The 17,000-nt window shown below is 39.1% G+C and overlaps 1 protein-coding gene across 1 annotated transcript in view; it reads right to left on the minus strand.

Annotated features, from left to right (window-relative positions):
• Positions 1-3,014: 3,014 nt before the first annotated feature.
• Positions 3,015-17,000, minus strand: part of myt1b (myelin transcription factor 1b) — a 145,224-nt gene continuing 131,238 nt past the window's right edge. Inside the window, exons 16-24 of the mRNA XM_039604778.1 lie at positions 13,429-13,491; positions 12,974-13,042; positions 11,213-11,275; positions 10,818-10,898; positions 10,008-10,229; positions 9,294-9,385; positions 9,015-9,118; positions 8,221-8,364; positions 3,015-8,086 (exon numbers count right to left, since the gene is read on the minus strand). Of these exons, the coding sequence (XP_039460712.1) occupies positions 7,943-8,086; positions 8,221-8,364; positions 9,015-9,118; positions 9,294-9,385; positions 10,008-10,229; positions 10,818-10,898; positions 11,213-11,275; positions 12,974-13,042; positions 13,429-13,491 (982 nt within the window). The 3' untranslated portion in view covers positions 3,015-7,942. The remainder of the gene's footprint in view (positions 8,087-8,220; positions 8,365-9,014; positions 9,119-9,293; positions 9,386-10,007; positions 10,230-10,817; positions 10,899-11,212; positions 11,276-12,973; positions 13,043-13,428; positions 13,492-17,000) is intronic.

Genomic DNA, 17,000 nt, shown 5'->3' on the forward strand with positions numbered 1-17,000 from the left:
ATGACTTTCAGATAATGTTTATTTAGTTGTAGGTAGGTTGTTTGTTTTTTTTAGGCCTAGAAACAAAATGCCTAAAGATACAATTTATAATTAATTCTTTGCTAAATTGTCTGTACACGTAGATACAATGCTGGTCTATCCCTTGAATAAGGTGCCTTTTTATGCTTGAATGATTCAGTCTCTTTAAAAAAAAAGCCTCTGAAAATGTTCAGGTACAAGGACTGTATTGAAATGAGCAAATGTTCAAAAAGAAACTTCAAAGAAAGATGTTCAGAAACCTCAGAAAAACCACTTTAAAAATGACTTTTAAAAGAAAACCTGGCTCCTTAGAAACTCCCTCTCTCAGTATGTGTGTGTGTGTGTGTCTTTGTAAATGTGTGTGTGATTAAAGGCCTGTGTATTGTTGATAATTAATGCAAATTCTTTACATTTAATCGCTTGCAACTAGAATTGTTCAGTGGAACAAAAAAATTATGAACCACCACCTTCAAACTCATTCTTTTATATAGCAGGGGGCTGGTATCCAGGTGTCAAGGCTCACAGCTCACTGAGTGAATGGGACTCTTTGAAAGACACACATTCTGATTTTTTTTTTTTTTAAAGAAACACTAACATGAATGCACAAATGTGCTCTTTCAGTATCTTATTGTCAACTTTTTTTGTTGGATTCCAGGAAGAAGAATAAAGACAAGAGAATAATGATGGATCTGCAGTTGTTTGTTGTGAATTTATTATTCTTTAACATAACTGAAGTCATAACTGAATTCTTTAACATACTTGATATACTACATTAGCCCAGCTGCAATTTACTTTTCAATCTGTGGACCAAATATGTTGTAATAAATAAATAAACTTTTGCTCAACCCCCTCAAATAAAAGCTAAGAGTATGCACTTTAAGCTCATATTCACCACAAACCTGTAATGTGTTCTAGTAAACAGCTAAAATTAAGAAAAGAAAGCATCTCTAAAAAATATGGTGGCAAAATCACAGAGTATTATAGTAATGAGTACTAATTGGCTAGACCAGAACATCAACAGGATTCTGCTTTTCACTAAAAAGCATCAAAAGTTACGGTAACTCGCTGCATTTTAAGACAACAGTATATTACTGATGGATTGTGGTCTCATTCACTTATGCATTTCGAACTTTACCTATACTTTTGAGAATTCCAGGAATGATTAAAGAACGTTGTATATAACAAAGGTTCAGAAAATGATCCACTAGATGGCAGTGCTGCTCAAAATATAAATAGAGCGATGGAAACATAAATAATCTAGCTACATTTTAGCAGCAAATTCAGATCCCTAATTTTGTTTAATATATAGAAAGACAGTGTGTGATATATTACTAACTGGCTGAAAGCTGAAAGCTCTGCATTCCATTCTTCCTGTGAAATGTCTGGAAATCACAGGTAAGCCAGCAGTCTGTAAGCAAAGTGGTCTGTCAGGATAAAAAGGTAGTATGAGGTCTTTAAGATATGATGCAGCCTGATTATTTAAGATTTTGTATGTGAGGAGCAGGATTTTAAATTTAGTTCTGGATTTAACAGGAGTCCAATGAAGAAAAGCCAATATAGGAGACATATGCTCTCTCCTACTAGTACCTAGTCAGTACTCTTATGCAGTGTTCTGGATCTGCAGGTAGTTTCTAGAGCACCCTGATAATAATGAATTTAGCATAGAAGTAATAAATACATGAACTAGCTTTTCAGCATCACTCTTGAGAGCCTCCAGATGCTTTATAGATGCTGTAGAAGCACTCAGCGTTGTTCCTCTCTTCTGATCTCCTCTGTAAGTATTGGTGACAATTTGAACCCAAATTTCACAAATCAGATTCATCGCTTATATGACATGCTGTAACGGATTTTGAGTCCAGTTCTTGTGTAAATTAGCATATCTCAGCCTTTTCTCCCCATTTTCCTTCCTTAAGAATGGCAGTCACCCTTCCACTTAAAGCATTACTGATGATGCTGTAGATGGATCAACTAAAGGGCCAGAGGCATCACTCCAGACCTGTGTCAGGTCTTTGCTGGATTTTCTTCTTAAGGACATGACTTTCAGATACTATTCATCTGCTGTACACAGCTTTTTAGTCCTGCTGCTTCTTCTTTTGCCCTCTATTTGTCCAGTTACCTCAGTGTTTCCTAAGGACACACTGCTCACTATGCCAAGTTTTCAGCTAATAGCTCTCTGGGAATCACCTTGTTGGTGCAGAAATACAATTTTATGCCCATCAAACTGTTATTTTTGTCATTTTTCATAGACTCATCTGAAGAAATGGGATCAAATTAGGTCCTTTGTGACAGGCTGCTAGTAACAAACTGCCCCTCTCATGCTTGATTCATAGGTCAGTGTTGAAGGGGCTGAACAAACAAAACAGTCTTTTGAAAATTGTCAGTGGAATATATTTAAAATGGGTGGATGAAGCAGAAAAACTTTCAAAAGGCCTGAAGAGCTACTTCTTAAAAAAATACAAGAAGATCTGGCTCCTTGGAAGCAAAATAAGAAGAAATGCGGACACTTTTGCGCAAGCCTTTCTTTAGTTTGGAAAATTTAAAGTCATTACGATTTGTTTTCCAAAAATTTAAATACAATTTACTCAACACTGGCAAAAAGTTTTTCGGTGTGGGCAATCAACTTTGGTTTCTGAAAGGACGAATGATTAAACTGTTGTAACTTTACTCTAAAACCAAATCTTAATCATCAATCAACCATGTGATGCTGTTAGGACCAGCCAAAAGATCCACACATTGGAGAGATGTGCTTAAGATTTTTCTTTTAACATAAAGAAGAAAACACACATGTATTTACTTTGTGGGGACCCTCAAAGATATTATGGATTAACCATTCTAACCTGAACCTGATTCCTCGGGCAGGGATCAACAAATGTCTCTCACAAGGTGTAAAACTCCCCACATAGATAGATGTACAGGATCACACACACACACACACACACACACACACACACACACACACGCATGCACAAAATGATATAACAAAGTCACACTTGTCTATGAGTCTTTATTTGTGTTTTTCATAGAGAACATTTAAAATGGTTCATACCCCCACAATAACTGACATCACTTCTCTGCTTTATAACACTGACACAGGAACAGGGGAACGTACACAAGTACACAAACAAACAGTCACAAAATTGGCCCATCTACAGTGTTTTACTTCCCAAACAAAAACAAATTAGGCAAAAAAACCCAAACAAACAAACAAACATGAGACCCCAAGGACACACAGCCAAGGCCTGTCCCACTTTAAAAAACGTTGCTGTAGCAAAGGAACGACCACATCTACAAAAGTAACAAAAACCACCGTACAATCTATCGTTGTGGAAGTGCTTGTAATTTTGGAAGTTTTGTACTTTAAAAGGATATCAGTATCAATACCTAGAAAATCACCAGTAAAAATAGCTCATCTGTGTAAAAATGTGCTAGCAGGACAACCCTTGGCTGCGGATTTTTTTTTCTCTTTGTCACAACCTATTTTCTTTTTTTCCCTTTTTTTTTTAAAACCATTTTCAACTCGTCTTCGATACAACAACAATAACACTGTTTCTTCTTAATACAAATATGTACAGACACTTCCACTTATTTCAAAATAATGCCCTGCACACTAATGCATTATCTAGGGATGGCTAGGATGATGATGATGATGATGATAATGATGATGTTCTTCAGATTCCTTCACAGAAACTGTCCATGCAGTTTTGGTACCTGAATCGACAGAATGGGATCACAGTTTCCTTAGGCTCGTTGTTTCGTGCCATCTCTGTCACAGAACGGCCTCTGCCTGGATGTGAAAACGCATTTATTTGACATGATTGGCCCCCATCCCTCCCCAACAGCTAACCCCGCCCCTGAACGTAAAACATCTAGATTCAGACCAAATGTTTTCAGCAGTATTTGAACCAGGTGTAAACATACCCTATCTCAAAATGAGTTCAGTGAGAAAGGCACACATGATAAGACCACACAGCTTGCGACTACAGCAGGGAGGATGTTGGGGGTCTTTTGGTTTTGCTCAGCTTGACATTTCTTTCTTATTCTCAGTGTAGAGTGTGTGCGCGTGGGCATCAACCTGCTCTCGCCAGGTGACGATGCGCTCCCCTCCCTCGACCCCTCTGAAACAAGATTCTGGTTCCCCTGAACGTTTCATCAGGTTCAATTCAATTTTCGTCCCAGGTGCTTCGGGGGAAACTGAGCTCTGACCACTTTTGTTGTTCCTTTGCAATTTAGAATAATAAATCTGCTCACTCCATCACTTGGTACTTTTATGTAAATAAGAAAACATACAGTGCGTGGGCGCAGAACCAACCGTGGGCTGCATTCGCTTTCTCAGCTGACATTTTTTCTTTTTTTTGAAATGCTATGCTTTCATGGCCTCAGTGTTATTCATTTACATACCTCAGTAGACAGTTTCATCAAGCAGTTTAAAAGGGGTCATGCCTTATCAAATAAGTTGGGAGAATATTCAGTCTTAACACTCTCGGGTAGTATTCTCGTGCATTTCAAGAGAGGGAATACGCTACTTTGTTAACCAAATGCATCCAAACTATTTTTCCTGGGGAGAGGTTACACAAAATATGAGGAATGAGGGGAGGTCGTGGTGTGGGGGCTTTGGGGGGGGAGGGTTTTGGGGAGTATAAAAGTCATAAAAGGCTCTGACATTCTTTTGAGTGACGGACTCGTATTTATGCAACAAACGCCTCCTCCTAAAGCAAAGGGGAGATTGTGTAGCCGGGCAAATCAATTTCCCACTCCCACACAGTCATCTAGGCCTTGATCCAGCCGCTGCTGTTGCCTCTAGCCTCAGCTGACTGGCTGACCTATGGCATTGCTCTGCTCTGCTTTAGCAGCTCTCCCCGATCACCTGAGAACCAAACTCTGCTTCCCGTCAGTCTCTTTTGGTTGTTCTTTTTTTCCCTTTTGTTTGGAAAAGAAAGTACCACTTCCTTTTTTAAAAAATACATTTTGAACCCCCTGAATGAAACGGCTTGTTTTTTTGTGTGTTTTTTTTCTATGTGACAAACAGGCGGGACACTTGCCCGTCATCTATCTATTGGGTTTCTTACAAGTTAAGACTCAAAATGCTGGCATCTTCAACAGTTATTGAGAAAGTGCACAAAGGAGATTCATTCTACATTGGCTAAAAGCACATTGAAAACATGCCTTCGACATCAGAGTTACACACGGGGTTGTGCACACCACAGCAGGTGCAACGCAAAGGCAGGTTACACTACGGTCTTCTACTTGCTCACTTCAGTATCGGAAAGCTCACAGAGAGTGAGCCGTTTCCATTATTAACACAATCACTGCAGAATGTCGCTAAACACTATGCGCATTACTCAGAGGCATCATCATCGTCATTTTTTGTTGTTGTTTTTTTCTAATTTTTTTTCATACATGAACTCACGTGACATTTAGGAACAAAGAGCCAGCCATCTAAACTGATGGTTTCATTTCTCAGATTCAGTAGTACAACATACAGTAGATGTTTCTGACATTTCTGGATCAGGGACAGACAAGGAAAGCAAATTTAAAAAAGGAATCCTATGAGAACACTTCCAAAGTATTGTACTGTATCATCGCCTTCAGCTTTGACTCAATGGTATGTTTAAAGCCACAGTTGAGCAGGTCTTAGTGATATTAATTAAGGTGTAACTGCCTCCTACTGATAATCCCTCCTCATTTCTCTTTCCAATAAGCTAGTGATCTTTTGATAAGGATATACAAGAGAAGAAGAAGAGCAAGTCAACAATTACACTGTAAAAATATATGTATGTTTATATTCATATATATATATATATATATATATATATGTATATATATATAGCATCTTTAAAATCTATTTATACAGAATGTATATATAGTGTACTTATGGCCATCTTGGCAGAGAAATAAAGGCATCTGAAACAATCACCACTCTCTTGATGCCGTGGTCTCCTCAGGACCAGACATTGTTACATTGCAGAAATGCGAAGAGTCAGGAAAGAAAGTGAGTTCTCTTCTTCTCCTTTATTTATTTATTTTTTTAGTGGCACTTTGTGCATCAAAAAATTAAAATCTAGAGTAAGGCTACAAGGGTGTGTATGTTTATCTGATAAAAGTTTGTCAAAGGAGGCCATCCTACAGTATCCTCGATATGGATATGTCACTGTGTGTGTTTTAGACTCGTACATCCAGACTAAAACACTGCTGGAATAGAGCTCTACACATGTACCACTGCACTGATGGAGAGAATTCAAAACCGTTACTTAAGCAGCCATGGTACATCACAGAGATTGTGGGTGAGCCACTTCTGGCCGCTACAAAGCGCTTGGGAGAGGTAACATTTTTTTTAAATTCCTCTACAAATTTTTCTCATCACCTGACAAAAGCAAACACTCAGAGAGTGGATAGTGAAAGTGACTGCTTCTGGGGATTTTTTTTTGTTTGTTTGTTTTGTTTTGTTTTTTAAACAATCAGCTGCTGGTACATCTATGCCTAAGCAATCAAACAGTATTTGTATTGATTTTATTTATTTTTTCGTTCTTTATTTAAATATTAGCAGAGGATCTTTAAGACTACTCAGACTCAACTCTCACATCACGCACATAAATAACAAAATAAATATACAGCCATATCAGTCAATTTCTTTCATATTAAATAAATAATAAATACATAGTTTCTTTTTGTTTTCATCTCCTCATCGGTGTTTTTTTTTTATGTAACAGAAAGAACACAAACAAAATAAAAACGAGGAAAACAAGAGCAACAAGCCAAAAAAATATTTTTTTTTACTGTAAAATTATCAAAAAAAATTTGAGTCTATTATAAAATATTTGCACTTAAAAAGGATTTTTAAAAAGTACTCCAAAACAAACTATGCCTTGTCATTTATCTATATAGACTTTTAAAATATTGATGTACGGCATCTGCAAATTGCTTTTTGACCTTGATAATCAGTAAAGATGCATTTGTGTGTGTGTGTGTGTGTGTGTGTGTTCCACTAAACAAAGTTAATAAATAGATTGCTTCAAATAAATAAACCTCAATAACATAAATGGCAATAAGTTACAATTTAAAAGTTCACAGGTATAAATAATTCATATATAACAATAATTATTGTACCACAAAAACTAGTCATTGAAATGAAGTGCAATTCCTAGGCTGATAAGTACCATAGATATGACTAACTGAATTCGAAATGTGTGCACACTATTACTATGATTTCATTGGAGGGGGGGGGGCTGCAGCGTTTAAATCAAACTCGCGACCTTGCTCAATGAGGTTTTTTTTCCCGCTGATGATCGCTGCAGTAATACCACCAAGCAAACGCACATTCAGTTTAGTGCATGCTTCATATCGCTGGGGGTTGTGGTGTGAGTATGGTTGTGGATCAGAGAGAGTTTCAGAGCCACAGATGCTTGCCATAGAGAATGCTACAGGAGACAGCGGTGGTGGGAGTCTTCTGCTCCAGTTAGTGCTCCTCTTCCTCCGGGCTCTGGCGAGCAACACTCAAGCCTCGCCTGTCTCCGTGTTCCGGCCGAGGAGAAATGCAAAAAAAACGGACTGACCAGTTGCGAAACCCTCTCCGAAAAACAGTTAAGGACACAAAAGAGACAACGGGTAAACATACAGTATATTTAAACCCCCAGATACAGCTTCTAGTAACATGGATCTTCTTCTGGTTCCTCCTTTGAATCCCAGCAGCAGCATGATGTGGATTTTGGTCCGCGTCACTTTTCTTCAACAGAGTGCTCCCTGGGTTGATATTTTTTTAAGTTGCCATTTACTTAAATAACCTGAATTCCCTTTTTTTTTTTTTTTTTTTTGAATCATATTACGATATATCATAGAGCATTTCAACATCTCTCCTTCCTGACTCCACCTCCGCCGCACTCTGTGCACTTCAGGACAGTTTGCATTCTCCATTTGTGTGTGTGGAGCCTCAAACCTTGATGCCCTTCACAGCTTTGTTGATGCTCTCCAGCAGAGCCTTGTTCTCGGGGCTCTGGAAGCAGTCCTTGTTGGTGTACATGTCAGTCAGGGTGCTGATGTATCTGTCAAAGTTCTGCTCTGTGATTGGCTCCTGCTGTGGTGCAAATGAAAACCAATCTCAACTGAGGGGAGCAAATAGAAACAAGGCTCCACGCGCTCTTCAGCGCACCAGATTTGCCTTCAAACAAATGCACAATCAATGAGAACAGGGTGTAAATGCGGACTTACCATGTGTGGCAGACGGATATTAGCCAGGCTGCGGATGAGGGCTCGGCTCAGACCAGACAGCTCCATGAACAGAGCCTCGTTCTGCTCCTCAATCATCTTATTCTCGTGCTCGATGCTCTTTAGGTTCTTCTCCATAGAGGAAATCTGCAACGCACAGCAGTAGACCATCAGCAAATGTTTTAATCTTCAACTACAAATTAACATCTGAAATAATTGGGGATTTTTAAAAGAAGATTTTAATAGCAGCTGTGGTCTGGCATAGTCCAGACATTATAGAGACATTTTTTTCTTCTCTAGTGGCTCGCACCATCTTATATCTTCGTTCTTCCTGGGACCACAAATCTAATGTTGGTTCCAGTTCAACATTGCAAGTAACCGATCAGATTGTAGCGATGACATAATTTTGGGATGTGGAAACATCATGCATCACACATCACAACAATGTGATTGGTCAGATGCAATACTGATACTGGACAATTTTATCCATCTTTAAAGTGTCCTGCCGTGCTCTTTAGAGTCTCAAATACAGAAACTGTAATCCTGGTAAAAGACGTTCCAGACAAATATCCTCCTGAAATTATAGTTCTCCATTCATTCTCAACAGTGTCATGCTTTTGAAACCAAGGTTTCATAAGGTGGTGACAGTGATCAATAATTACTTTATCTCTTTTGCAAGAGTCTGGCTAAGGTAGGCAGTATTGCTGTTGCATGGAGAAACTGGAGCTCCTCGAGAAAACAAGAGCATACACTGAAGATCACACTAAAGGAAAAAAACAACAACAACAAACAAACACCTGAGTCTGCAGGTTGACCATGTCAGCCTCCATTTCATTGTTGGATTCATTAAGGTCATTAATCTCTTTGTTGAGCTGCTTGATGTCCTCATCGTTGTCCAAAACTAAAGGAGAGGCGAAGAGAAAAACATGTTTTGCAAAACAAAACAAAACAAAAGAAAAGAAAACAGAGAAAAACCTCTAATCTAACATTGGCATTATTATTATTTGACTCAGTAAACAGAGGGGAGGATTTTCTGCTCAGTAAACACATAGATTTTTCTTAATTAACCATCTTACCATCACTGGCTCTGAACTTAGTGCTCAGATAGTCTTCTGTAGGGAACTTGGCCTTCTTCTTAGCATACAAGGCTCTGGGGCATCCCGAGAGGCTGAAATGAAATTCAGAGAGGATCAAATTTAACATTACATGTAAATAAAGAACATTATACCTTACAGTGGCATGTGTTAATTATGTACTGCTGCTATGGGGAAAAAGCTTAGCCTAGAAAAATAACTGGAAACGGCTAGACAGACTATTTAACACATGTTAAAAACATCTGGTTAGCTGTTCTGAATACTGTTTACCATTGGAAAGTGGAGCTAGGCTAACTGTTTTTTACCCCTCCTGGCATCATAATTATTCTTATTTAATTCTCGAGGAACCATTTCCGATTTCCGAACTATCAAGCTGTAAATTAGCTTAACTTAAAGACTTGACTATGTTGGCCTAGATCAGTTTAAAGTTGAAAATGACCAACTGATGGGATGTTTACAGAGATTTACGTATTATTTTTTTGGTCAGACATAGCGATTTAAAAATATGGTATCAAACTGAAGCTTGACATTTTAGCATTTGTGACAAATTTTTAAAAGAATAACTAAAATATCCACACATAAAAAAGAGAGATTCAGAGATACTTGGCCATTGGCAGCATTTTATAAAAATCTGAATTCCTCATTTAATCAATTTGTTTTTAAAATGTGAAGATACTGATCAAAGCCTAAGCTTACCTGCGGTGTGTGAGGAAGCTTCCGTTAGCATGTCCAGAGCCATCACAACCTGGGGTGGGGCAGGTTGGACCCTCTGTCTTGAAGGCCTTCCAATTGAATGGTGTGCCATTCAGAAGACCTTCCTTTTGTCTGCGGGCCGCCAACGGGCACCCGTAAGCGCTACGATGTGTGGCGTACTTGCCACTGATGTGGCCCAGGCTGTCACAGCCCGGCACCGGACATCTGCAGAGAGCAGAGGTGGTAAGAAGAAAGAGAGAAGAGAAGGAGAAGAAGAAGTATGAAAGATAGGAAGCAGATACGGAAAGAAAGAGAATGATGGGGCACAAAGGTTAGACAAGGAGAATGCAAAAATGAAAGTAAAGTGAAACTAAGATTATTCTAATCTTAAAAACTGAAAGGTTTTTAGCAGTTTTGCTACATTCTGTGTTGGACATATTATTACAATCCAAGATATTGCTGACAAATGAGCTATTACAATTTGGTACATGCTTTCTCCACATACTGTTATATTAACAGTTTTGTGTGCAATATGAAGCCCATGTATTTCTTATGTAATAACAATGTACTCTGCAATAGTCTACCATGAATTATATTCAGAATCAGTATCTGCAGTAAGTGTATTTTCCCATGAGTAAGTTGATTCAGTTACGGGGACAGATCACTACCTCTGCATATGATTCACAGTGACTTTCCTCTCTTTCTTTCTCTGTCTCTCTCTCTCTCTCTCGCTCTCTCTTTCCTTTATTGCATTTTAGTTTTACCGTCAGTCATGCTAAAAGCAGACGTTATGACTTTCTGAGCGGTACGAACTTTAAAAGCTCGGAGTCCTCCTGGTTGTCCTTGGTAGGAGTTTTAATTCCACTTTTCTTGGCACGCGGGCACCCAGAGAGACTGAAAACAGAAAGTATGGAGTTGATAACATAGGGCTGGAAAGAAAAGGTCTGGTGAAGTGATTACTTAATAAAGGAAGAGAACATGGTAAGGAAGAATAATTTTACAGAGGTTCTTCAACCAAATGACAAACCAAATCCATTGAAAACGCCTAATATGGATGAAAATAGGATCATGTGTATGTGGTGCCTGTCTAATCTATTGTGAACTGTCGCTAGGCCTCTCTGACTGGCTATACATATGTGTGTTTGTGTGTGTGTGTGTGTGTGTGTGTGTGTGTGTGCGTGTGTGTGCGTGCATTTGTGTTCTGTTACCTTCTGTGTGAGGCATAGTTTCCTGTGATGTGACCTGAGCCGTCACATCCTGGAGTGGGGCATCTAGGGAAAAAAACAAAGCAATGTTCAAAGTTAGGCAGAAAAAATTAACACAGGCAGTTTTCACAACTGAAAACTGAAGTTTACAATGAGACAACTTGGTCAGTTTGTTAGGATAAAACATCCTTGTGCATATTTGTTTTTGATCCCATCTCTCCTATTTTACTTTCTATTTATCTGCTTCATCTTAAACAAACTATCACAATGTGTATATTCAATTTAATTCAGTTTTATTGATATACTGCCTAATCACAACAATAGTCGCCTCAAGGTCTTTAATATTGTAAGGCCCAACAACAATACAGCAAAACCACATCAATAAGATGGCTCCCTGTGTGCAAACACTTTGGCCACTGTGGGAAGGAAAAACTCCCTTTTAACAGGAAGAAACCTCTGGCAGAACCAGGCTCAGGGAGGGGCTAAGAGAGGTGTCTCCCCAGCCATATGCCTGGGAAACACAGCTTCATCCACCTTTGAAACCTTGAGACACTAAAAGTCTAGCTCTTGTTTTAGACTCTCTCGGTACCCTCAGCTCATGGATGCCACACAGTTTTCTCAACTACGCCTCACAAAATCAGAAATCATATTTTTTAGCCTTTGCAATCCAACTTTCATTCTAAAAGTGATCTAATCTGCTAATATGAAAGAGTATAGTTTCAGAACCGCACATCAATGCCCCTCTTTTCTCTTTTCTCTTTCCACTCGCCCCTAAAGCCCAGGTCTGCCCGAGGCCTCTTCATGTTAAAAGGGAATTCTTCTTCCCCACGTTTCTAAGTGCTTACACATAGTTGTCTGATCTTTGAGGTTCTCTGTCTAATCTTTCAATAATATTATTAATTATTATTATTATTATTGTCTTTACTTTGCAATAATAACGAACCCTTGCTGTGAACTGGTGCTATATAAATGTAATTGTAATGACCAGGAAATTGCTTCTGTTCATCTAGACGTTGTGTTTTTAGTGGGAGAAATGTTTTTTTTGTAGCTCATCTAAGTGACTTTTCAGTCAAACACCAAAGACCTTGTCTAGTCAAAATTAAACCACTGATCTTAAAAAATAAAATAAACTCATGCTTTTTTTTCCTTCTAGGCTTCAGTTCCATCCTTTCTGATACACACACAAGAAAAACCACTCTCTGGACTCCAAACAGTTTAGTTCTTAGTGATTCATATCATCCCAATCCTGGCCAGCCATTTACACCTCATATATGTATTAGAACGGATTTTAGGATTTTATAGATTTTTTTGTGTGTTTTTTTAAAGTATTTGTCAGTTGTTATTCAGCTTATCTGTGTATTTTTCTGTTGATTTATTACTTATCTTAGTATTTATCAATTACATTGATAATTTGCATTTGGTATTTTTCATGCCCTTTTGTAAGCTCTGATTTCACCGTTCTATATGAAAAAGTTAATATAGCTTTCCAGGCTCTTTGCCATTTGAACACGCCCAGTATCTGTCCATGTTGAGCTGTGAAAAGCCTCTGTAAGTTTCAGTCACATTTACATGAAGTAATTGAAGTGAAAGCAAGCACAGACATAGGAAAAACCACCATGTCAGATGCAGCAGTAGCACAGAAAGCAGCCAGCAACAATAGATAAGTTAACGTCAGCAGAATGAAGCGCTCTGGCGCTGGACAGTGTCAGTAGCAGTGAGCTGAAGTGGCAGCGAAAAGGCAGTGAAGGTGTAGAGCAGACATACTTGAGTTCAGGGGTGTGGGCCGCCATGAGGGACCGAAGGCTCTTATCAGCGAGAGGACACCCAGACAGACTGAGAGAGAAAAGACAGGCAGAGGAAGAGAAAGATGAAAAGGGGGGAAGCAAGGGGTGAGAGGGGGTTGAAAGGAGAGAGCAGAAAGATGTGAGTAAAGGGAAATCAAGAATGCAAGGCATACCAAGGTCATTTAGCAAGAAGAGGACAGACAGCAAGAAGTAAATTACTGATGCATATCAAAGTCAATGACCGTCTTTGCTTCCTGGGCTCACGCTACATTATTGCCTCTGGCATGTCAGGATCAAATAAAATGTTTGAATTAGTCTCGGTGTGCCGGCTTTGGAGTGAGAACCAGAGGGAGAGTCTCAGTAGATCTAACATCTCATGTACAAGCTTATATAGAAAGCAGCAGTGCACAGTAGCGCCCGAATAAGCCTACATACCTACGATGGGACGCGTAGTTCCCAGTGATGTGGCCGCTGCCATCACAACCAGGTGTGGGACACCTGCAGAGGGGACAGACACGTAGTTAGCAATGGCAGAAGGAGACAGCGACAACGTTAGGGATTAGATGTACAAAGTAATTTTTTATAAAGGAAAAGCAGAGGCTGCCCATACACCTCTCTATATTCACTGCAAATATGTACATAAAATTTACATAGATGGTCGTTTGTTGTAAGGTTCCCATAAATACCTGGGGGTAGTACATTTGTACACACTCTGATGGAACCATCAGATTGTCACTACCCCTCTCACAAAGCACCAGATGTTCATGGATGTTTTTTATCCTGGTTGGCTGGTCATGGCCTTAAACTCACATCCACAGAACATCTAAATGTGGTTGAAAACTGCAATGTGAAAAGTCATCTTTTCAGGATGTTACAACAAACTGGTTTCAACCTAATTTCACTAATAGCCCACTGAGCAATTTTCTGTTTATCAGAGCTTTAAAAGACGTCTAAATGGTACATGCTAAAACAGGGTTACATTTGGTTCAAGAGGATTTCTACGTCACACCAAGCAGGTTTTGTTTGTTTTTTTCCAGAGCAAATACATGTGTCTGTATGTTTTAACTTATAAGTGATTGCCAAAGGGTTGTGACCAGACTATCACACAACATCTCTCTCTCTCTCTCTCTCTCCATATATCTATAGATAGATAGATAGATAGATAGATAGATAGATAGATAGATAGATAGATAGATAGATAGATAGATAGATAGATAGATAGATAGATAGATAGATAGATAGATAGATAGATAGATAGATAGATAGATAGACAGACAGACAGACAGACAGACAGATTTTTTTTTGCAAGCTTTTATGTGCGAGCCTCTGGACAGTCAGAATGGTGGTATGGTGGTTAGCATTACTGGCTCAACATGAGAAAGTTCTGCTGGTCAACAGAAATCTCTTATTTAACTTTTATTTAGAACTAAAAGGACGTCTTTTTCTACATCCCTTTTCAGGGATCTTTGTACTGAACTGTAGGGGTGGCAAAAACAATCACTACAACACAGTATCAATATAGGAACCCTAAATATTGATATTTTAATGAAATTAATTAAAATACCGTGGGAGCACTATGAACAAGAGGGATGATTAAATGTGAAGATATGTTAAAACCGAAAACCACTCGTTACACTTAGCTCGACAAAGCTACCTCATAATGAAGTGCAAGCTTATGGCTCAGTCACACAAGTAAAAATACAACATCAACCTTTGTGCATCTAGAAAAGATCAGTGACTTGTGACTATAGTGAAATTTGTCACGTTCTGTGATCAGTTGCAATTCGTGGTGATGGCTTGAGGATGTTGATTGCAAGGTGATTGGATCGCACAGGTTGCCTGATAGGCGGCGACATTTCTACAAGCAGTCACAGTTAGGGAAAGGTACCGGTATCAGGTTCTGACATAAACGGTAGTAACCAGACCGAAAAGCAGCGCACATTTCGGTGCTTTATTTCGGTGCTTTTTTTTTTTTTCATGAGATGTCATACACTTTGGATTCTAGCCGATCATTTTACCTTTACAAGGATAGTAGGCGGGCCCAGGTACGTACGTTCTTTTAGAGCAGAGCTACAGATTAAAAATGCCCAAGGCGAAGCGGTCAAAAGTCTTGCTGTACTTCACAGCAAAAGATGCAAACTCAGCAGCCTGCAACAAGTGCTTTAAGCCCCACGCCCCCGGTACCGCGAGCAAAAAGGAAGAGATCACGTTTAATCGGTTATAACACGGGATGAGAAATATAAGTCCAGACATGTGTGGTATCCACAGAAACCTCTGAATCTCAGCTAAAATGTCATATAAACCATTTCTACAACCAGTAAACTCAACAAAAACAAGCCATGATTAAACAAACAGTTATTTAAAAGCGCCCAAGTCGGCTAAACAAACAAGGCAACCAGAAATTCTCCAGACTTCATGTAACCGGCTAAAGATAGGCTGGTTATCTTCCAGAGCTATCGCCAATTCCAAACACCAAGTTTCACCACACTCTGACCAAAATTCACTGAATGAGCCGCAAAAGAAGACCACAAAAACACACTGCGGCGCAAATGTGCTAAGACAGAAATTGGCTTACTGTCCAGATTTCCTCCATTATTTTCGCCGGTAGCCGGTAGCCACATGATTATCAGCAGTTACCACGCCTACCTAGCCGCATCAGAGCCGTTTTCGGTCAACAACTTCCATTTTAGACCCACCTGTAGACACATGACTGGATAGACGTCACATGCAGTAAATTTGTGCCCACGTGGGTTTTGGCCTTGGAACGTCTGATTGGTTGAAGTAACGTGAACGTGGCATCGTTACTGTGACTCTATTGGCTCAAACAATTAAAAAGAGGTGTCAATCATGCAAATTGACCAAAAGAAACCAAAGTTACAACCCCTCAGAGTTTAAAGGGCCAGAGGCCAATTAAACGCTCCATGCGCAGAAAAGGCCTATTACCATGTAAATGTGTGGTTAATTCTTCAAAAATGTATTTTTTAAAAAAAGCATTTTTAGGCATGTTAATAAAATTAATTTCTGCTCTTAAATACCTAAAAAATTCAACTGGCATGGTGTCCAATTGTGTGCCAAAATTGGACATTTTTGTACAACGTCTGAATATTAGGGATGGGTTCTGACATAAACGGTAGTAACCAGACCGAAAAGCAGCGCACATTTCGGTGCTTTATTTCGGTGCTTTATTTCGGTGCTTTATTTCGGTACTTTTTTCCCCTGAGATATCATACACTTGGATTCTAGCCAATCAAAAGATGCAAACTCAGCAGCCTGCAACAAGTGCTTTAAGGTGATACTGTGCAAAGGAGGTAACACCTCGAATCTGATGAAACGCCTGGCGACGTTTGTGTTTTTTCCATTGTTTAAGCACTGCTTCCAGCCAAGAGTGATACCATATATCCCCTATAGCTGCAGAAAAGGCTAACATTGTTATCTTTTTACAAAAAAACAGCTAAACATGAGAGGTTTTTGGACCAATTTTGTGTTCTCCATTCTTTAAGCACCGGTTCGAGCACCGTTTAAGCACCGGCACCGTTTCAAAAGTGCCTGTTTGGTACTGGTATCGGATAAAACCTAAACGATACCCATCCCTACTGAATATTCATGTATTGACAGCGCTGTAATTTTTCACTGTTCCACTTTAAAAACATAAATCTTTGCACAGATGATGTTTATATGTTGGTATGGTTCTTATCATTTTGCAGAAAAAAAGAGACCGCTAAAAATAAAAACATGAGAGGTTTTTGGACAAAGCTTGTGTTCTCCATTCTTTAAGCACTGGTTCGAGCACCGTTTAAGCACCGGCACTGTTTCAAAAGTACCGATTTGGCACCGGTATCGGATAAAACCTAAACGATACCCATCCCTAGTCACAGTCTGACTGCAATCACTCTCAGAGAGATTGTCAAAGATTTGCAAATAACTGCTATTAAATGTATACATTTATAAATTCAGACAGATTGCCAGCATGTTGCCATCTGTCTGAATGAGTCTGTCAATGAACACAA

This window comes from Oreochromis aureus, linkage group 20 (assembly GCF_013358895.1).
Source record: "Oreochromis aureus strain Israel breed Guangdong linkage group 20, ZZ_aureus, whole genome shotgun sequence".
Taxonomy (NCBI): Eukaryota; Metazoa; Chordata; class Actinopteri; order Cichliformes; family Cichlidae; genus Oreochromis; species Oreochromis aureus.